Below are 21766 nucleotides of genomic sequence, written 5' to 3'. Positions count from 1 at the left end.
GGGCCGGGCTGGGCTGGGGCTGGGCTGAGCTGGGCTGGGCGGGGGCTGGACTGGGCTGAGCTGGGCTGGGGTGGGCTGGGCTGGGCTGGGGCTGGGCTGAGCTGGGCTGGGGCTGGGCTGGGCTGAGCTGGGCTGAGCTGGGCTGGGGTGGACTGGGCTGGGCTGAGCTGGTCTGGGGCTGGGCTGGGCTGGGCTGGGACTGGGCTGAGCTGAGCTGGGCTGAGCTGAGCTGGGCTGGGCTGGGGTGGGCTGGGCTGGGCTGGGCTGGGCTGGGCTGAGCTGGGCTGGGCTGAGCCGAGCTGAGCTGAGCTGGGCTGAGCTGGTCTGGGGCTGGGCTGGGCTGGGACTGGGCTGAGCTGGGCTGGGCTGAGCTGAGCTGGGCTGGGGTGGGGTGGGGTGGGCTGGGCTGGGCTGGGCTGAGCTGGTCTGGGGTGGGCTGGGCTGGGCTGGGCTGGGGCTGGGCTGAGCTGGGCTGGGCTGGGCTGGGGCTGGGCTGGGCTGGGCTGGGCTGGGCTGGGCTGGGCTGGGCTGGGCTGGGCTGAGCCGAGCTGGGCGTATTCCACGAATGAGCCGCCGTGCGAACCACAGCCTGTTGCAGACACACACTGTTGCAGCGAAAGGAAGCGATAAAGAAGCCCTGTGTCATTTCTGTGGAGCTGGTTTTGCATCATGTCCTCTGCAGTGTTGACAGCTCTTCTGGGTAAGTGTGGAGACAGACTCATTTCATCTCTCCCTCTTTCTCTCCTTTCTCTTCCTTCTTCTTTCTGCTGAACTTGTGCTAACTGTAACTGCCTCAGTTTGTTCCCCTTTTTTGTGACTATACTTTGGTTTTTTGTCGGATTTTAAATCATTGAAATTTTACATTTTTTATTTTTTATTTTAATCTTATAACAGGGGTGTCCAGTCTTATCTGACAAGCACCAATGAGGGTGCAGGCTTTTTTTTGTTTTAGCCCTGATTTTGTTAAGACACCTGATTCAATCAAGGTTGTGTTTGAAGACTGATTAGTTTAATCGTTGAAGTTGGGTGTTGTAGTGCTGGGCTACAGAGCAAAAACCTGCACCTGCTCCCGGATAAGATTGGACACCCCCGTCATATAATGCTGAAAATATGTTATTTTATATCCATATAGTCATGCCGGGTGATGACTGTTTCTTCATCTTGATGTGTAGCTGAAGCTCTGTCTACGCTCAGTGCTGCGAGAGCTCTAATTCTGAAGCCTCCCTTGCATGTATGTGGGTTCATGTGCTTTAACATGCTTTTGTACATATGAAAGGCTTTATATAATGATGCCTTGCTAAGGATTTCTTTCCCCTGTTTTAATACAAGAGTTCGAAATCAGAACTCTCTTCAACCCAAATTCCTACTTCAGATCCACGCAACCTGATTTATATATTGGGATGGCAGGTATGCCATCCCGCCAAGTTACGCCTTGGCGGGGGCATGCCCCATACCTATACAGCACCGAGAGATTGGCACTTTTCAGGGTTCCCCACAGAAATAACCACAACAGCCACAGACACTTAGCCCTTAAAAACATTAAATTCTGTACATTCTGACCCCATTCCGTTCCCCGAACTGTATTATGACGTACCGTCTGCACGTTCAATTGTTAACCGGCTACAATATTGCAAAGCCATATGGATTCAACTCATTCAGCTCTTCTGTGCTAACTCGCCTGTGTTCTTCTTTAAAACCACGTTTTAAAGGTTTGCTAATGATATTTCACGCATTGCATAGCTATGTCATGGTGCTTGAGCAAGGTACTTAACCGAAATTGCTTCAGTATATATCCAGCTGTATAAATGGATACAATGTAAAATGCTATGTAAAAGTTGTGTAAGTCGCTCTGGATAAGAACATCTGCTAAATCCCTTAATGTAATGTAATGGTGGTGCCCTAACAAAGTCACAGACTGGTAAACCTCTGGTTGAACGACTGAATCCCGCCTTGTCCTCAGGCAGATAATTTCCTCTTTTACACTAACGTTCTCTTACGCTTATATTTGCTTTACCAAAACTCACTCATGGCCACCCATATGCATTTAATGACGGCAAATGTATTCCTTTTTTTTTAAAGTTACACCAGTTCACAGCTGTGCCATTTCTACTAACTACATTTCTTCACTTGGCTACTGTACAAAACCTTCTTATCAGCAAACGCCGCGTTTCTACATTCATGTTACCTCGCCCTGTTCTCTATCTAGCCACATACAAATAATTAATAGTTCTGCAACTCCCCATTAAAACATTACATTTAAAAACATGATTCACTCATAATTATAACTACTAGTACTGAACATGAAAAAAACACAGCAGTGCAATAGATTTCACACGTTACTTAACCCCCCACTTTAACAACTGGTGCTTTATAGCGACTGTTATATATATGTTATATATACCATTCGATAAGGAATATAATGTAATAAGGTCGCTCATGGTCACTCCATTTACTTCGCACTATACTCCGTGATCATGTCAACCTTCACCTACATGCCCATTCTGCTAAAAACATATTGTTTCAACTACGTAATTTCATAATTTCATCCTAATTTCTCTCACACTGTTGTTATTTTCTCATATGCAAAGCCTGCTGGGACATATGCGTCTGCTCCTATTCTCCACTATCATGTTTTCCGGTTCTAGTTTAGCAAAACAGCGAACAAGATTCCTACCTGCAGATAAGCCTATCAAAATGCCTTATAAACCTTACAAACACTAAAAGTGCATCTCCACGAAATAACAGACAACAGAGCAGGACAGAAGGCTACACAAGTTGCGACCTAGGGAGTTATAATTCTATGGGCTTGCTGATTCTTTTGTCAGTCAAGGCTCGTTGGATGGACATCAAATCCGTGAGTACATACACTGGCCATATTTCATATGCGTTTCTGATACGTTTTACACTTATACACCACCGCACCCTTTGTCACACCCACTGTTTTACATATATAGCAAACCGAAACTGCTAAACAGTACACGCTCATCAGACTGTACAAATTCACACAAGGATAGCCACAATCCACAACCGTCACTTTGCATTTCTCACTCTCATAATAAAACGCTTTGCAAAAAGAGATGATGTCTCATAAAAAACATGTTTTCAACGTACAAAAATGCCAAGTTACTCAAAAGTATTGGTATCAAAATGACGCCAAGTTACGATACTACAAACAATATAGGCTATCTTGCCTCACTGAAATGACATAAGATGTATTTCAAAGCAATGCTACCCAATATTTCCTCAATTCTTTCAAGTCAAAAGTAAAAGTGCATCTGCAGAGCTTTGACGTTGACATTATTAAATGAATATAAGCGCATTATATTCACACAAATGCTCAATACCATCCGATATAGCCAGGTCTCCTCCATTAGGCTACAGGCGAGCAATAAAATCATTTTTATTTGCATCGCAAAATTTCATCGCCATTATTTAAATTTGTGGATACCTGTACTCTTTGTTCTCTGCATCAACACGTAGAGAATATTCATGGAAAACATCTGCAATATGCAATTTAAACAATTTTGAAGTGTATATTTTGTTAAAGATAACCTTCATTGTGGGTTGTGCTTTTATTAGTAAGCTTGTAATTAAAACTGATTTGTCTATTCTCTCTCTCTCTCGCTCTCTCTCTCTCACACACGCACTCACATGCACACACACACACACACACACACACACAGTTTACTCAGGTTGGATAGCTATGGTCGTTTCTGTTCAAATAAAATGTTATGTCCAAACAAGTGTCTGCAGTTCCACTCTCCAATATACTTATTGCTTTTTTTGTGGGCCAGTGAAAATTCAGCCTTTGGAACACCAATGGCCACAGTACCTGGTGAGCCAAATGGGTATTATCAAGCCGTGAACGGTTGTGTAATTATTAGTAACTGTGCTCTACTAACAGTTGTGCTGCTGCTGTTATTCCCAGTGCTGCAGGTGTCCAGTGTGCACGGGATTTCACTAGTGCTGAATGGAGCCGTGGGGGAGTCCATTGTGCTGCCCACGGATGAGAAAGGACCAATCAGAGGACCAGGCTTCATGGAGTGGACAAAGAACAATATTGATGTCATCAGATTACTGAGCAGGCATAGCAGCTCATCTTTTGAAACCGTGGAGACAAATGCAGCTTTTAAACGGAGGCTGATTGTGAATTATAAAACCGGGGCCCTGAAAATTAGTCCTCTGAGAAAAGAGGATTCTGGGGAATATGTCTTTAAGCATATCAGACTATCTGGGCCCCTTCGGCCAAAAACGATACAACTACACATTTATGGTGAGCACCTCATTGTTTGTGTCTGTGGATTTTTGAGCTGTAATTAATGAAGCAGTGTGTTTCAGAGTTTGTCTGTAGATCTCTGAGCTGTAAGTAATGACAGTGTGTTTCAGAGTTTGTGTCTGTAGATCTCTTGAGCTGTAATTAGTGAAGCAGTGTGTTTCAGAGTTTGTGTCTGTCGATCTCTGAGCTGTAATTAGTGAAGCAGTGTGTTTCAGAGTTTGTGTCTGTGGATCTCTGACCTGTAAGTAATGACACAGTGTGTTTCAGAGTTTGTGTCTGTGGATCTCTGAGCTGTAAGTTATGACAAAGTGTGTTTCAGAGTTTGTGTCTGTAGATCTCTTGAACTGTAATTAGTGAAGCAGTGTGTTTCAGAGTTTTTGTCTGTAGATATCTGAGCTGTAAGTAATGCTGTCGGTGGTCTCTCTCTCTCTGCAGAGAGGATTGTTTCAGTGCAGGTAACCTCCCAGGTGAATAACAGCACAGACGGCAGCAGCTGTAACGTGACCCTGAGTTGCAGTGTGATTGGAGGCAGCCAGGTGGCGCTGTCCTGGAGCAGAAATGGAGAGAACATTGCTGGAGCGGAGAACAGAGCTACCCTGACTGTATCCCCCACCCGTGCAGAAGAGGACTACACCTGTACAGCCATTAACCCCATCAGCTCACCAAGCAACACAGTGACAGCCGGGCCCTGCCAAACAGGTCAGTCTCTGATTAGCTCAGAGCGCTATTAGCATATAATCAGCAGAAAACACATAAACCGACTCTTATTTACATAAGAGAAAGGGTATTCAGAAATAAACTGTTGCCTTCTGTCTACAGTCTGACCAACATGCAGACCGCTGAGCTCAGAAGCCACAGGAAGTGATCTGCACACTGAACAGCAAACACTCACTGACACAGCTGCCTCAGTTCAAATAGAATCTTTCTCTCTCTCTTTCTCTCCCTCACAGACACACAAACTCAGACCTACTCGTTCACACCAGAGACTAAGTTCACACACACATACATACATAACAAACAGACCGAAGCTGACACACAGACACACACACACATACGCACGCACAAGCTCTGGCGTGTGCACACACACACACACACTTGCAGCGAAAAGAAGCAGTTTGTCAGTGGGCGATAAAGAAGCCCTGTGTCATTTCTGTGGAGCGGGTTTTGCATCAGATTACTGAGCAGGCAGGGCAGCTCATCTTTTGAAACCATGGGGACAAATGCGGCTTTTAAAGGGAGGCTGATTGTGAATTATGAAACCGGGGCCCTGGACATTAGTTCTCTGAGAGAAGAGGATTCTGGGGAATATCTCTTTAAGCGTATCAGACTATCTGGGCCCCTTCGGCCAAAAACGATACAACTACACATTTATGGTGAGCACCTCAGTGTTTGTGTCTGTGGATTTTTGAGCTGTAAGTAATGACACAATGTGTTTCAGAGTTTGTGTCTGTAGATCTCTTGAACTGTAATTAGTGAAGCAGTGTGTTTCAGAGTTTGTGTCTGTAGATCTCTTGAACTGTAATTAGTGAAGCAGTGTGTTTCAGAGTTTGTGTCTGTAGATCTCTGAGCTGTAAGTAATGCTGTTGGTGGTCTCTCTCTCTGCAGAGAGGATTGTTTCTGTGCAGGTAACCTCCCAGGTGAATAACAGCACAGACGGCAGCAGCTGTAACGTGACCCTGAGTTGCAGTGTGATTGGAGGCAGCCAGGTGGTGCTGTCCTGGAGCAGAAATGGAGAGAACATTGCTGGAGCGGAGAACAGAACTACGCTGACTGTATCCCCCACTCGTGCAGAAGAGGACTACACCTGTACGGCCATTAACCCCATCAGCTCACTAAGCAACACAACCAGGCCCTGCCAAACAGGTCAGTCTCTGATTAGCTCAGAGCGCTATTAGCATATAATCAGCAGAAAACACATAAACCGACTCTTATTTACATAAGAGAAAGGGTATTTAGAAATAAACTGTTGCCTTCTGTCTACAGTCTGACCAACATGCAGACCGCTGAGCTCAGAAGCCACAGCAAGTGATCTGCACACTGAACAGCAAACACTCACTAACACAGCTGCCTCAGTTCAAATAGAATCTTTCTCTCTCTCTTTCTCTCCCTCACAGACACACAAACTCAGACCTACTCGTTCACACCAGAGACTAAGTTCACACACACATACATACATAACAAACAGACCGAAGCTGACACACAGACACACACACACAAACGCACGCTCAAGCTCTGGCGTGTGCACACACACACACACACACTTGCAGCGAAAAGAAGCAGTTTGTCAGTGGGCGATAAAGAAGCCCTGTGTCATTTCTGTGGAGCTGGTTTTGCATCAGATTACTGAGCAGGCATGGCAGCTCATCTTTTGAAACCATGGGGACAAATGCGGCTTTTAAAGGGAGGCTGATTGTGAATTATGAAACCGGGGCCCTGAACATTAGTTCTCTGAGAGAAGAGGATTCTGGGGAATATGTCTTTAAGCGTTTCAGACTATCTGGGCCCCTTCGGCCAAAAACGATACAACTACACATTTATGGTGAGCACCTCAGTGTTTGTGTCTGTAGATCTCTTGAGCTGTAAGTAATGACGCAGTGTGTTTCAGAGTTTGTGTCTGTAGATCTCTGAGCTGTAAGTACTGACACAGTGTGTTTCAGAGTTTGTGTCTGTAGATCTCTGAGCTGTAAGTAATGACACAGTGTGTTTCAGAGTTTTTGTCTGACGATCTCTGAGCTGTAAGTAATGCTGTCGGTGGTCTCTCTCTCTCTGCAGAGAGGATTGTTTCAGTGCAGGTAACCTCCCAGGTGAATAACAGCACAGACGGCAGCAGCTGTCACGTGACCCTGAGTTGCAGTGTGATTGGTGGCAGCCAGGTGGTGCTGTCCTGGAGCAGAAATGGAGAGAACATTGCTGGAGCGGAGAACAGAGCTACCCTGACTGTATCCCCCACTCGTGCAGAAGAGAACTACACCTGTACAGCCATTAACCCCATCAGCTCAATAAACAACACAGTGACAGCCGGGCCCTGCCAAACAGGTCAGTCTCTGATTAGCTCAGAGCGCTATTAGCATATAATCAGCAGAAAACACATAAACCGACTCTTATTTACATAAGAGAAAGGGTATTCAGAAATAAACTGCTGCCTTCTGTCTACAGTCTGACCAACATGCAGACCGCTGAGCTCAGAAGCCACAGGAAGTGATCTGCACACTGAACAGCAAACACTCACTGACACAGCTGCCTCAGTTCAAATAGAATCTTTCTCTCTCTCTTTCTCTCCCTCACAGACACACAAACTCAGACCTACTCGTTCACACCAGAGAGTAAGTTTACACACACATACATACATAACAAACAGACCGAAGCTAACACACACACACACACACACGCACGCACGCACAAGCTCTGGCGTGTACACACACACACACTTGCAGCGAAAAGAAGCAGTTTGTCAGTGGGCGATAAAGAAGCCCTGTGTCATTTCTGTGGAGCTGGTTTTGCATCCGATTACTGAGCAGGCATGGCAGCTCATCTTTTGAAACCATGGAGACAAATGCGGCTTTTAAAGGGAGGCTGATTGTGAATTATGAAACCGGGGCCCTGAACATTAGTTCTCTGAGAGAAGAGGATTCTGGGGAATATGTCTTTGAGCGTTTCAGACTATCTGGGCCCCTTCGGCCAAAAACGATACAACTACACATTTATGGTGAGCACCTCAGTGTTTGTGTCTGTAGATCTCTGTCCTGTAAGTAATGACACAGTGTGTTTCAGAGTTTGTCTGTAGATCTCTGAGCTGTAAGTAATGACACAGTGTGTTTCAGAGTTTGTGTCTGTAGATCTCTGAGCTGTAAGTAATGCTGTTGGTGGTCTCTCTCTCTGCAGAGAGGATTGTTTCTGTGCAGGTAACCTCCCAGGTGAATAACAGCACAGACGGCAGCAGCTGTAACGTGACCCTGAGTTGCAGTGTGATTGGAGGCAGCCAGGTGGCGCTGTCCTGGAGCAGAAATGGAGAGAACATTGCTGGAGCGGAGAACAGAGCTACCCTGACTGTATCCCCCACCCGTGCAGAAGAGGACTACACCTGTACAGCCATTAACCCCATCAGCTCACTAAGCAACACAGTGACAGCCGGGCCCTGCCAAACAGGTCAGTCTCTGATTAGCTCAGAGCGCTATTAGCATATAATCAGCAGAAAACACATAAACCGACTCTTATTTACATAAGAGAAAGGGTATTTAGAAATAAACTGTTGCCTTCTGTCTACAGTCTGACCAACATGCAGACCACTGAGCTCAGAAGCCACAGGAAGTGATCTGCACACTGAACAGCAAACACTCACTGACACAGCTGCCTCAGTTCAAATAGAATCTTTCTCTCTCTCTTTCTCTCCCTCACAAACACACAAACTCAGACCTACTCGTTCACACCAGAGAGTAAGTTTACACACACATACATACATAACAAACAGACCGAAGCTAACACACACACACACACACACGCACGCACGCACAAGCTCTGGCGTGTACACACACACACACTTGCAGCGAAAAGAAGCAGTTTGTCAGTGGGCGATAAAGAAGCCCTGTGTCATTTCTGTGGAGCTGGTTTTGCATCAGATTACTGAGCAGGCATGGCAGCTCATCTTTTGAAACCATGGGGACAAATGCAGCTTTTAAAGGGAGGCTGATTGTGGATTATGAAACCGGGGCCCTGAACATTAGTTCTCTGAGAGAAGAGGATTCTGGGGAATATCTCTTTAAGCGTATCAGACTATCTGGGCCCCTTCGGCCAAAAACGATACAACTACACATTTGTGATGAGCACCTCAGTGTTTGTGTCTGTGGATTTTTGAGCTGTAATTAATGAAGCAGTGTGTTTCAGAGTTTATGTCTGTAGATCTCTGAGCTGTAAGTAATGACACAATGTGTTTCAGAGTTTGTGTCTGTAGATCTCTTGAGCTGTAATTAGTGAAGCAGTGTGTTTCAGAGTTTGTGTCTGTGGATCTCTGAGCTGTAAGTAATGACACAGTGTGTTTCAGAGTTTGTGTCTGTAGATCTCTTGAGCTATAATTAGTGAAGCAGTGTGTTTCAGAGTTTGTGTCTGTAGATCTCTGAGCTGTAAGTAATGCTGTTGGTGGTCTCTCTCTCTGCAGAGAGGATTGTTTCAGTGCAGGTAACCTCCCAGGTGAATAACAGCACAGACGGCAGCAGCTGTAACGTGACCCTGAGTTGCAGTGTGATTGGAGGCAGCCAGGTGGTGCTGTCCTGGAGCAGAAATGGAGAGAACATTGCTGGAGCGGAGAACAGAACTACGCTGACTGTATCCCCCACTCGTGCAGAAGAGGACTACACCTGTACGGCCATTAACCCCATCAGCTCACTAAGCAACACAACCAGGCCCTGCCAAACAGGTCAGTCTCTGATTAGCTCAGAGCGCTATTAGCATATAATCAGCAGAAAACACATAAACCGACTCTTATTTACATAAGAGAAAGGGTATTTAGAAATAAACTGTTGCCTTCTGTCTACAGTCTGACCAACATGCAGACCGCTGAGCTCAGAAGCCACAGGAAGTGATCTGCACACTGAACAGCAAACACTCACTGACACAGCTGCCTCAGTTCAAATAGAATCTTTCTCTCTCTCTTTCTCTCCCTCACAGACACACAAACTCAGACCTACTCGTTCACACCAGAGACTAAGTTCACACACACATACATACATAACAAACAGACCGAAGCTGACACACAGACAGACACACACATACGCACGCTCAAGCTCTGGCGTGTGCACACACACACACACACACTTGCAGCGAAAAGAAGCAGTTTGTCAGTGGGCGATAAAGAAGCCCTGTGTCATTTCTGTGGAGCTGGTTTTGCATCAGATTACTGAGCAGGCATGGCAGCTCATCTTTTGAAACCATGGGGACAAATGCGGCTTTTAAAGGGAGGCTGATTGTGAATTATGAAACCGGGGCCCTGAACATTAGTTCTCTGAGAGAAGAGGATTCTGGGGAATATGTCTTTAAGCGTTTCAGACTATCTGGGCCCCTTCGGCCAAAAACGATACAACTACACATTTATGGTGAGCACCTCAGTGTTTGTGTCTGTGGATTTTTGAGCTGTAATTAATGAAGCAGTGTGTTTCAGAGTTTGTCTGTAGATCTCTGAGCTGTAAGTAATGACACAGTGTGTTTCAGAGTTTGTGTCTGTAGATCTCTTGAGCTGTAATTAGTGAAGCAGTGTGTTTCAGAGTTTTTGTCTGACGATCTCTGAGCTGTAAGTAATGACACAGTATGTTTCAGAGTTTGTGTCTGTAGATCTCTGAGCTGTAAGTAATGCTGTCGGTGGTCTCTCTCTCTCTGCAGAGAGGATTGTTTCAGTGCAGGTAACCTCCCAGGTGAATAACAGCACAGACGGCAGCAGCTGTCACGTGACCCTGAGTTGCAGTGTGATTGGTGGCAGCCAGGTGGCGCTGTCCTGGAGCAGAAATGGAGAGAACATTGCTGGAGCGGAGAACAGAGCTACCCTGACTGTATCCCCCACTCGTGCAGAAGAGGACTACACCTGTACGGCCATTAACCCCATCAGCTCACTAAACAACACAGTGACAGCCGGGCCCTGCCAAATAGGTCAGTCTCTGATTAGCTCAGAGCGCTATTAGAATATAATCAGCAGAAAACACATGAACCGACTCTTATTTACATAAGAGAAAGGGTATTCAGAAATAAACTGTTGCCTTCTGTCTACAGTCTGACCAACATGCAGACCGCTGAGCTCAGAAGCCACAGGAAGTGATCTGCACACTGAACAGCAAACACTCACTAACACAACTGCCTCAGTTCAAATAGAATCTTTCTCTCTCTCTTTCTCTCCCTCACAGACACACAAACTCAGACCTACTCGTTCACACCAGAGACTAAGTTCACACACACATACATACATAACAAACAGACCGAAGCTGACACACAGACACACACACACACACGCACGCACAATCTCTGGCGTGTACACACACAAACGTACATGCACACACACACACACACTTGCAGCGAAAGGAAGCAGTTTGTCAGTGGGCGATAAAGAAGCCCTGTGTCATTTCTCTGGAGCTGGTTTTGCATCAGATTACTGAGCAGGCATGGCAGCTCATCTTTTGAAACCATGGGGACAAATGCAGCTTTTAAAGGGAGGCTGATTGTGAATTATGAAACCGGGGCCCTGAACATTAGTTCTCTGAGAGAAGAGGATTCTGGGGAATATCTCTTTAAGCGTATCAGACTATCTGGGCCCCTTCGGCCAAAAACGATACAACTACACATTTATGATGAGCACCTCAGTGTTTGTGTCTGTGGATTTTTGAGCTGTAATTAATGAAGCAGTGTGTTTCTGTCATGGTCCTGTTTTCCTGTCTGTGTTTCCCTTGTTGGGCCGCCAGATGGCGGCACTTCTGTTTTGTGTCCTGCTCCCCCCCTGTTAATTGTATGATTGTTTTCAATTGTCTCGTTATCCCATCATTGTTCCCACCTGTGTCTTGTTATCCCCTCCTTCTGGTTTGATTGTTTTTTGAGTTCACCTGTGTCTTGTTACCCCTTGTCTATTTAAGTTCTTTGTCCCCTTGACTCGGGTGCTGGTTCCTTGTGTTTGTTCCCGAATTCTGTTTGTTGCAAACCGTATGTACCTGCCTGTATTTTGTTCCTGACTTGTGTTTTGTTTGACCTTCCCTTGTGCTCTGCCTTCCTGTGTTCTGCCCTGCCTGTGTTTTTGAGTTCCTGTTGTTTTCTGTTTCATTAGATTATTTTTTGAGTTTGTGTTTTTGCCCATTGTGGCCTTGTCTGTTCCCTACTTGTTTGCCTGTCGTGTTAGTAAAGTCTTTGTTAATTTTCCCTTTTGAGTTTGTGTTTTTTTTCCCTCTGCGTTTGGGTCCCCCCTACCCGTACCATGACAGTTTCAGAGTTTGTCTGTAGATCTCTGAGCTGTAAGTAATGCTGTTGGTGGTCTCTCTCTCTGCAGAGAGGATTGTTTCAGTGCAGGTAACCTCCCAGGTGAATAACAGCACAGACGGCAACAGCTGTCACGTGACCCTGAGTTGCAGTGTGATTGGAGGCAGCCAGGTGGCGCTGTCCTGGAGCAGAAATGGAGAGAACATTGCTGGAGCGGAGAACAGAACTACCCTCACTGTATCCCCCACCCGTGCAGAAGAGGACTACACCTGTACGGCCATTAACCCCGTCAGCTCACTAAACAACACAGTGACAGCCGGGCCCTGCCAAACAGGTCAGTCTCTGATTAGCTCAGAGCGCTATTAGCATATAATCAGCAGAAAACGCATAAACCGACTCTTATTTACACTCTAGCTAGACCATGATGATGCTCCTGCTGCTGCTACATTGGATTTTTTGTTATGTGGACATGATTTACATTACAACTAAAATGACAACAACTAAAATACAACAATAACTGCTAATAGCACTTAAATTGAAATATGTACAGTCAGATCAAGTGTGTGAGTGTGTGTGTATGCACATGTGTGTGCGCCTGTGCAGTTGTTTAACGATCACTGTCTCTGTGGGGTCCTGTGTAATGTTCTGTGTGATGTTCTTTATTTCCTGTAGGTGCTCCAGTAACACCATCTCCTGGCCTCTCACTGTGTGCGCTAAAGTCAGTGCTGTTCTCCCTGGGTCTGGTTGCCATGGTTTCGGCTGTCATCGCAGTTAATGCCAGAGAGAGGTGCTGCAGGTCAGTCATGGTCATTCCTGTGTTTACACCTCTTATCAGCAGTGAGTGTGAATCTGACACACACAGTGACCTCTTAAAATAGCATTCAAACACACTCACACATTCTACCCCATACTCACACCCTCCACCACACACACACACACTCCACCTCACACTCCACCTCACACTCACACACTCCACCTCACACTCACACACTCCATCACACACTCACACACTCCATCACACACTCCACCTCACACTCACACACCCTACCCCTCATTCACACACTGTACCCCATACTCACACACTCCACCACACACTCACACACTCTACCGCACACTCACACCCTCCACCACGCACTCACACACTGTACCCCTCACTCACACACTCCATCACACACTCACACACTCCATCACACACTCACACACTCTACCACACACTCTAATGCATGCTGTATTTCTTCATGTGAATTCTGGATACAGTTCTGGAGTTTAAGTTATTTATTTCTGTTGTTGTTTTTCAGAGATCAGATTCTCTGAGGGGACTCAGAAAGGAGGATGAATCTGTCAGTGATGGAGAAAATTCCTACCTGAAATAGCTGTGTGTGTGTGGGCATGTATTACTATCTTTGTGAGAACCAAATGTCCCCACAAGGATAGAAAGATGAGGAAAATTATGCAAGGTGGGGACCTTTTGCTGGTCCCCACAAGTTCAAGAGGCTGTTTTAGGGTTAGCACTTAGAGTTAGGGTTAGGGTTACAATTAGGTTAAGGTTAGGGTTAAGGTTAGGCATGTAGTGGTTGGGGTTAGGGTTAAGTTTAGGGTTAGGGTTAGAGGTTACGGGATGAATGTAAGTCAATGGTAAGACCTCACAAGTGTGTGTGTGTGTGTGTGTGTGTGTGTGTGTGTGTGTGTGTGTGTGTGTGTGTGTGTGTGTGTGTGTGTGTGTGTGTGTGTGTGTGTGTGTGTGTGTGTGTGTGTGTGTGTGTGTGTGTGTGTGTGTGTGTGTGTGTGTGTGTGTGTGTGTGTGTGTGTGTGTGTGTGTGTGTGTGTGTGTGTGTGTGTGTGTGTGTGTGTGTGTGTGTGTGTGTGTGTGTGTGTGTGTGTGTGTGTGTGTGTGTGTGTGTGTGTGTGTGTGTGTGTGTGTGTGTGTGTGTGTGTGTGTGTGTGTGTGGCGACGCTAACGCAACCTGACAACCGAGGCCAAAGACCTGTTCACTGCCAAATGCTCTACCAGGCAGCGCCCTCCATCCAGAATCTGGAGAGATCTGGTGTCACACGTGCGCTGAGAGCGGGAGGTTTGATTTGACGACTCTGAGCTGCGGGGGCCCGCATCTCTGACCGTCGCGAGTTGAAGTGTTGAGGCGGCGTTGGGATCAGCTCGGCCCGAGGCGTATGGGTGTGGTGCATCTGATGTCCATCAGGCACTGACGGCTCGCTTTCTGGAGCCGAGACGCAGGAGATCGTGCTTCCTCCTTTTTTCCGCACTTTGCCGCAGAAAGGGTATTTAAAAATAAACTGTTGCCTTCTGTCTACAGTCTGACCAACATGCAGACCGCTGAGCTCAGAAGCCACAGGAAGTGATCTGCGCACTGAACAGCAAACACTCACTGACAGCTGCCTCAATTCAAATAGAATCTTTCTCTCTCTCTTTCTCTCCCTCACAGACACACACACAAACTCAGACCTACTCGTTCACACCAGAGACTAAGTTCACACACACATACATACATAATAAACAGACCGACGCTGACACACAGACACACACACACACACGCACGCACACACACGCTCTGGTGTGTACACACACAAACGCACGTGCACACACACACACACACACACACTTGCAGCAAAAGGAAGCAGTTTGTCAGTGGGCGATAAAGAAGCCCTGTGTCATTTCTGTGGAGCTGGTTTTGCATCATGTCCTCTGCAGTGTTTACAACTCTTCTGGGTAAGTGTGGAGACAGACTCACTTCATCTCTCCCTCTTTCTCTCCTTCTTTCTCTTCCTTCTTCTTTCCGCTGAACTTGTGCTAACTGTAACTGCCTCAGTTTGTTCCCCTTTTTTGTGACTATACTTTGGCTTTTTGTCAGTTTTTAAATCATAATATAATCATTGAAATTTTACATTTTTTACATTTTTTGTTTTAGCCCTGATTTGTTAAGACACTTGATTCAATCAAGGCCGTGTTTGAAGACTGTGATTAGTTTAATCGTTGAAGTTGAGTGTTGTACTGCTGGGCTACAGAGCAAAAACCTGCACCTGCTCCCGGATAAGATTGGACACCCCTGTCATATAATGCTGAAAATATGTTTTATTTTATATCCATATAGTCATGCCGGGTGATGACTGTTTTTTCATCTTGATGTGTAGCTGAAGCTCTGTCTATGTTCAGTGCTGCAAGAGCTCTTATTCTGAAGCCTCCCTTGCATGTATGTGGGTTCATGTGCTTTAACATGCTTTTGTACATATGAAAGGCAGGTTAAAGAAACATGTTCCTAGCTGGGGCTTGAACCTGGGACCCCATATTCCCAAGACTGTAACCTTGCCCACTAGGCCACAGGCAGACTAGCTGTTTAACCTGGAAATGTTTCAGAGTAAAAAGGTATGGGTATTTTGTATGCGAGTTTTTGATTGGGTCGTGTAGGTGAAGATTTGGCTGGTGTCGGTAAAATGGGGAGACATTTTGTTTGTGGGATAGGCAGCAGGAAAAATAATAATGAGAAGAAGAAGAAGAAGAAGAAAGAGAAGAAGGAGAAAACGCAAAATCCCCTTAGTTTGGGGCTTTATTGTGTGGACATGTGAAGTTGTATATGAAATCTGTCTGTTGAAATGGGGTCAGAATGTACAGAATTAAATGTTTTTAAGGGCTGAGTGTCTGTGGCTGTTGTGGTTATTTCTGTGGGGAACCCTGAAAAGTGTCAAACTCTCGGTGCTGTATAGGTATGGGGCATGCCCCCGCCAAGGCGTAACTTGGCGAGATGGCATACCTGCCATCTCAATCCCAATAGGCTATCTTGCCTCACCGAAATTAAATAAGATGTATTCCAAAGCAATGCTACCCAATATTTCCTCAATTCTTTCAAGTCACTTGGCCCTGTGTTTTGTAATCTTACCATTTTACAATGTCATGCAAACTTTGTGTCAGATCAAAGTGTCAAATATTTCGAATTGCCTCATGGAACACATTGAAATTCATGTAGAAAACTGCTGGTCAGTAACTACAGGAAGCATATTTCTCCAGAAAACATATGTTTATACTTGCTTCTGAACTGAATTTGAGCAAATGTACAAGTCATTGTATATTTGCTACGTACAATAAATACTGCATGTAAAATACATATTGTACATACATACATAGAGAACTTCTTTATACCCATGGGGACATTTCCCTCGCAGCATGATACATTCACATTTACACCAAGAAACGTACAATCATTCACGCAACAGAAAGGCTGGGCAGCGAAATACATACATACCAATACAAATTGGACATATAGATGCCTATTCAATCAATCTTGACTGTGAGAAAGCCATCCACACATATGTTTGTCCTGTCCATGTACTGCATGCTTATAGACACAGGGCCAAGTGACTTGAAAGAATTTAGGAAATATTGGGTAGCATTGCTTTGGAATACATCTTATTTAATTTTGGTGAGGCAAGATAGCCTATATTGTTTGTAGTACCGTAACTTGGCCTCATTTTGATATCAATACGTTTAATGGCAGGCCTGGATTTTGGCAGTCTGAATGAATTATAGACTATGTATGGTAAGTAAGTAACTTGGCATTTTTGTACGTTGAAAACGTGTTTTTTATGGGATTATGTATATACATTGAGTGCCATAATGTTTAGGACAAAGATATTTTTTGTCGATTTGGCTCTGTACTCGACAATTTTTAACTGTACCTGAAAAAATTCACATACCGTTAAAGTGCACATTCTCAGTGCAGCACTTTTTTTGTTAGGAGCACCATAATGTTTGGAACATATCAATCTTATGTAAATGAAAGTAGTCATGTTTAGTACTTTGTCACATATCCTTTGCATGCATTGACTGCTAAAAGTCTGTGACCTATAGACATCACCAGGCTATCTACTCTGGTGATGCTCTGTCAGGCTTGTACTGTAGCCATCCTCGGCTCCTACTTATTTTGGGGGCTAGTGGCCATAAGTTTTTCTCTACAGCATATGAAACGCATGTTCGATTGGATTCAGATCAGGTGGCTGACTTGGCCATTTAAGAATTTTCCAGTTTTTGGTTTTGGAAGAACTCTTTTGTTGTTTTGGCAGTATGTTTTGGATCATGGCCTTGCTGCAGGATGAAGCGCCGTCCAATGGGTTTGGAGACATTTGCTTGAACTTGAGCCAATGAGATGCTTCTGTACACTTCAGAATTCATTCTGCTGCTGTTATCAGCTGTTACTTCATCAATGTCATCAATGAAGACAAGTGAGCCAGTATCTGTGGCAGCCATAGCATGCCCAAAACCATAACGTCCCCACCACTATGTTTCACAGATGAAGAGGGGAGCTTGGGATCTTGGGCAGTTCCTTTTGGCCTTTGCTCTTGCCATCACTCTGATACAAATCAATCTTGGTATCATCTGTCCACAAGAAGTGTAGATCTCTGCAGGCTCTTTTAGGTACTTCTTAGCAAGCTGTAAGCTAGCCATCCTGTTTTTGGAACTAGCTTGTGGTTTGTATCTTGTATTGTAGCCTCTGTAGTTTGTTCTTGAAATCTTCTGCAGTCCGTAGTCACTGACACATCCACGCCTGCCTTCTGAAGAGTGTTTCTGATCTGTCAGACAGGTGTTTGAGGGTTTTTCTTCATTATGGTGAGAACTCTTCAGTCATCAACAGTAAAGGTCTTCCTTGGTCTACCAGACCCTTTCTTTAAATGACTGAGCTCACCAGTTTCTTCTAAATGCTGTTTCAAACAGTTGATTTTTGGTAAGCCTATGGTTGGGCCTATGTCCCTGACTATTTCTGTCTTACTTCTCAGTCTCATAATGGCTTCCTTGAATATCATCGGCAGAACTGTGGTCCTCATGTTGACAAATGGCAATGGTATACTTACACCATTGGTCGGCCGAATCACGTGTGTTAGGTCCAGCCATATACTAGGTTTTGACCTGGTCTTGTTAAAGAAAGAATACAGAGTGATCTGAAAGTAGCAGTAGCGTGGCATTTCCATAGGGCGGCTTAGCCGTCAGCCACACAGTGGCTCCACCCCCCCCCCCCCCCCGGATTGGCTGCTCTGGGCACTCTCCAGGTGTTATGATGCACCTGTCCGATTCCTAATGGCAGAGAACATTTGACTGCGCTCTGGGGGCACATTCGGTGACTGATTATTTTCATCCCTTTCTCCTGATCTGTTACTTTCTGCAGCTCTGGTCCTCGTTTCGGAAGCTCACGATTCAGTCTTTGCTTGAAATTAACTTCCTTCACAGAGATGACAGAGACGGATGTATTTCTTGCCTTTCTTTTTTCGTAAATGATGGATGATGATGATGATGATGATGATGATGACGATGATAATTATTATTTTTTTTTTTTTTTAAGGGGGGGGGGGGGGGGCGGAGGCGTAATGTTCCGTTGGCATACAATGCATGAGTCCGCTCAAGTAAAGTTATTTTCTCTCCGCCAGTGGTGTTTTGCAGTTGCAGTTTGACGTTGACGTTATTAAATGAATATAAGCGCATTATATTGGCACAAATGCTTGGTACCATCCAATATAGCCACGTCACCATTCATTAGGCTACAGACGAGCAATAAAATCATTTTTATTTGCATCCCAAAATTTCATCGCCATTATTTAAATTTGTGGATACCTGTACTCTTCGTTCTCTGCATCAACATGTAGAGAATATTCATGGAAAATATCTGCAATACGCAATTTAAACAATCTTGAAGTGTATATTTTGTTAAAGATAACCTTTATTGGGGGTTGTGCTTTCATTAGCATAAGCTAGTAATTAAAACTGATTTGTCTTTTCTCTCTCTCTCCCTCTCTCTCTCTCACACACGCACTCACATGCACACACACACACACACACACACACAGTTTACTCAGGTTGGATAGCTATAATCGTTTCTGTTCTTATAAAATGTTATGTCCAAACAAGTGTCTGCAGTTCCACTCTCCAATATACTTATTGCTTTTTCTGTGGGCCAGTGAAAATTCAGCCTTTGGAACACCACTAGCCACAGTGCCTGGTGAGCCAAATGTTCATTATCAAGCCCTGAACGGTTTTGTGTCTTATTAGTAATTGTGCTCTACTAACAGTCGTGCTGCTGCTGTTATTCCCAGTGCTGCAGGTGTCCGGTGTGCACGGGACTTCACTAGTGCTGAATGGAGCCGTGGGGGAGTCCATTGTGCTGCCCACGGATGAGGAAGGACCAATCAGAGGACCAGGCTTAATGGAGTGGTTAAAGAACAAGGTTACTGTCATCAAATTAGTGAGCAAGCAGGACAGCTCACCTTTTGAAACCCGGAAGACAAATGCAGCTTTTAAAGGGAGGCTGATTGTGAATAATGAAACCGGGGCCCTGAACATTAGTTCTCTGAGAGAAGAGGATTCTGGGGAATATGTCTTTGAGGGTATTGGATCATCCACGTCCCTCAGGCCAAAAACGATACAACTACACATTTATGGTGAGCACCTCAGTGTTTGTGTCTGTGGATTTTTGAGCTGTAATTAATGAAGCAGTGTGTTTCAGAGTTTGTGTCTGTAGATCTCTTGAGCTGTAATTAATGAAGCAGTGTGTTTCAGAGTTTGTGTCTGTAGATCTCTGAGCTGTAAGTAATGACACAGTGTGTTTCAGAGTTTGTGTCTGTAGATCTCTTGAGCTGTAATTAATGAAGCAGTGTGTTTCAGAGTTTGTGTCTGTGGATCTCTGAGCTGTAAGTAATGACACAGTGTGTTTCAGAGTTTGTGTCTGTAGATCTCTTGAGCTGTAATTAATGAAGCAGTGTGTTTCAGAGTTTGTGTCTGTGGATCTCTGAGCTATAAGTAATGACACAGTGTGTTTTAGTGTTTGTGTCTGTAGATCTCTGAGCTGTAAGTAATGCTGTTGGTGGTCTCTCTCTCTGCAGAGAGGATTGTTTCAGTGCAGGTAACCTCCCAGGTGAATAACAACGCAGACGGCACCAGCTGTAACGCGACCCTGAGTTGCAGTGTGATTGGTGGCAGCCAGGTGGTGCTGTCCTGGAGCAGAAATGGAGAGAACATTGCTGGAGCGGAGAACAGAACTACGCTGAGTGTATCCCCCACTCGTGCAGAAGAGGACCACACCTGTACGGCCATTAACCCCGTCGGCTCACAAAGCAACACAACCAGGCCCTGCCAAACAGGTCAGTCTCTGATTAGCTCAGAGCGCTATTAGCATATAATCAGCAGAAAACACATAAACTGACTCTTAATTACACTCTTGCTTGACTACGATAATTCTGCCACTGCTGCTGCATTGGATTTGTTGTTATATGGACATGATTCACATTACAACTAAAATGACAACAACTAAAATACAACAATAACTGCTAATAGCACTTAAATTGAAATATGTACAGTGAGATCAAGTGTGTGAGTGTGTGTGTATGCGCATGTGTGTGCGCCTGTGCAGTTGTGTAACGATCACTGTCTCTGTAGGGTCCTGTGTGATGTTCTTTATTTCCTGTAGGTCTAGATTCTCATGGCCTCTCACTGTGTGAGCTAAAGTCAGTGCTGTTCTCCCTGGGTCTGGTTGCCATGGTTTCGGCTGTCATCGCAGTTAATGTCAGAGAAAGGTGCTGCAGGTCAGTCATGGTCATTCCTGTGTTTACATCTCTTATCAGCTGTTACGGCCGGCTCGACTGGCCGCAACAAACCAAGTCCAGATGCACCAAAAACAGACAGAAACTGATCTAAAAACAAACCCAGACATTTATTAATCTAAATTACAAACTAAGGCACAAACGAAAACACACAACCTTCACAGAACCAAAGATCTCCACACAAACTACAAGCCCCAATAGAAAAACTCCCCTGCCTCATACTACTGGGCTTATATTGGGCCACAGGCAGGTGGAGGCAATCAGGCAATTAGGTAATTAAGCAACTACTCCAACACTCCATCACACACTCACACACTCTACCACATACTCTAATTCACGCTGTATTGCTTCATGTGAATTCTGGATGCAGTTCTGGAGTTTAAGTTATTTATTTCTGTTGTTGTTTTTCAGAGATCAATGGGGACTCAGAAAGGAGGATGAATCTGTCAGAGTGATGGAGAAAATTCCTACCTGAAATAGCTGTGTGTGTGTGTGTGTGTACGTGTGTGTGTGTGTGTGTGTGTGTGTGTGTGTGTGTGTGTGTGTGTGTGTGTGTGTATGTGTGTGCATGTGTGCGAGTGTGAGTGTGTGTGTGTGTGTGTGTGTGTGTGTGTGTGTGTGTGTATGTGTGTGTGTGTGTGTGTGTGTGTGTGTATGTGTGTGTGTGTGAGTGTGTGTGTACGTGTGTATATGTGTGTGTGTGTGTGTGTGTGTGTGTATGTGTGTGTGTGTGTGTGTGTGTGTGTGTATGTGTGTGCATGTGTGCGAGTGTGAGTGTGTGTGTGTGTGTGTGTGTACGTGTGTGCATGTGTGAATGTGTGTGTGTGTGTGTACATGTGTGCATGTGTGCGAGTGTGAGTGTGTGTGTGTGCATGTGTGCGTGTAAGTGTGTGTAAGTGTGAGTTTGAGTGTGACTCATGATTATGTAAAACAAGTAATCCTAGCAATGCAGTGCAG

General features: G+C 45.0%; 2 protein-coding genes and 2 long non-coding RNA genes across 5 annotated transcripts; 3 read left to right on the top strand and 1 right to left on the bottom strand.

Annotated features, from left to right (window-relative positions):
• The first annotated feature begins 613 nt into the window (after nt 1–613).
• LOC118232813 (SLAM family member 5-like) lies at nt 614–5040 on the top strand. The gene is made up of 3 exons (XM_035427959.1): nt 614–700; nt 3929–4273; nt 4712–5040. The coding sequence occupies exons 1-3, from the start codon at nt 670–672 to the stop codon at nt 5005–5007; spliced, it is 672 nt and encodes a 223-aa protein (XP_035283850.1). The 5' UTR covers nt 614–669; the 3' UTR covers nt 5008–5040.
• Nucleotides 4711–6140, bottom strand: LOC118232818. The gene is made up of 2 exons (XR_004766402.1): nt 6081–6140; nt 4711–4910 (listed from the first exon to the last, which is right to left on the bottom strand). It is a non-coding gene; the product is annotated as an uncharacterized LOC118232818 (long non-coding RNA).
• On the top strand, nt 5559–7334 carry LOC118232814. Its single transcript, XR_004766398.1, has 3 exons — nt 5559–5649; nt 5882–6139; nt 7313–7334. It is a non-coding gene; the product is annotated as an uncharacterized LOC118232814 (long non-coding RNA).
• A 470-nt stretch (nt 7335–7804) lies between these two features.
• Nucleotides 7805–21383, top strand: LOC118232799 (T-lymphocyte surface antigen Ly-9-like). 2 transcript variants are annotated; one of them, XM_035427919.1, is made up of 7 exons: nt 10185–10362; nt 10646–10909; nt 12288–12551; nt 19307–19651; nt 20093–20350; nt 20677–20791; nt 21221–21383. In XM_035427919.1, exons 1-7 carry the CDS (start codon nt 10200–10202, stop codon nt 21282–21284), a joined length of 1473 nt encoding a protein of 490 aa, XP_035283810.1. In that variant the 5' UTR covers nt 10185–10199; the 3' UTR covers nt 21285–21383. The 2 variants fall into 2 exon arrangements, with proteins under 2 accessions (XP_035283811.1, XP_035283810.1); XM_035427920.1 differs by lacking the exons at nt 10185–10362; nt 10646–10909; nt 12288–12551 and adding exons at nt 7805–7982; nt 8159–8422.
• The last annotated feature ends 383 nt before the right edge of the window (nt 21384–21766 follow it).

Source organism: Anguilla anguilla, chromosome 8, assembly GCF_013347855.1.
Source record: "Anguilla anguilla isolate fAngAng1 chromosome 8, fAngAng1.pri, whole genome shotgun sequence".
NCBI classification, from domain to species: domain Eukaryota; kingdom Metazoa; phylum Chordata; class Actinopteri; order Anguilliformes; family Anguillidae; genus Anguilla; species Anguilla anguilla.
Note: the sequence above shows the minus strand (reverse complement) of the source record. Positions and strands in the feature narration are given on the sequence as shown.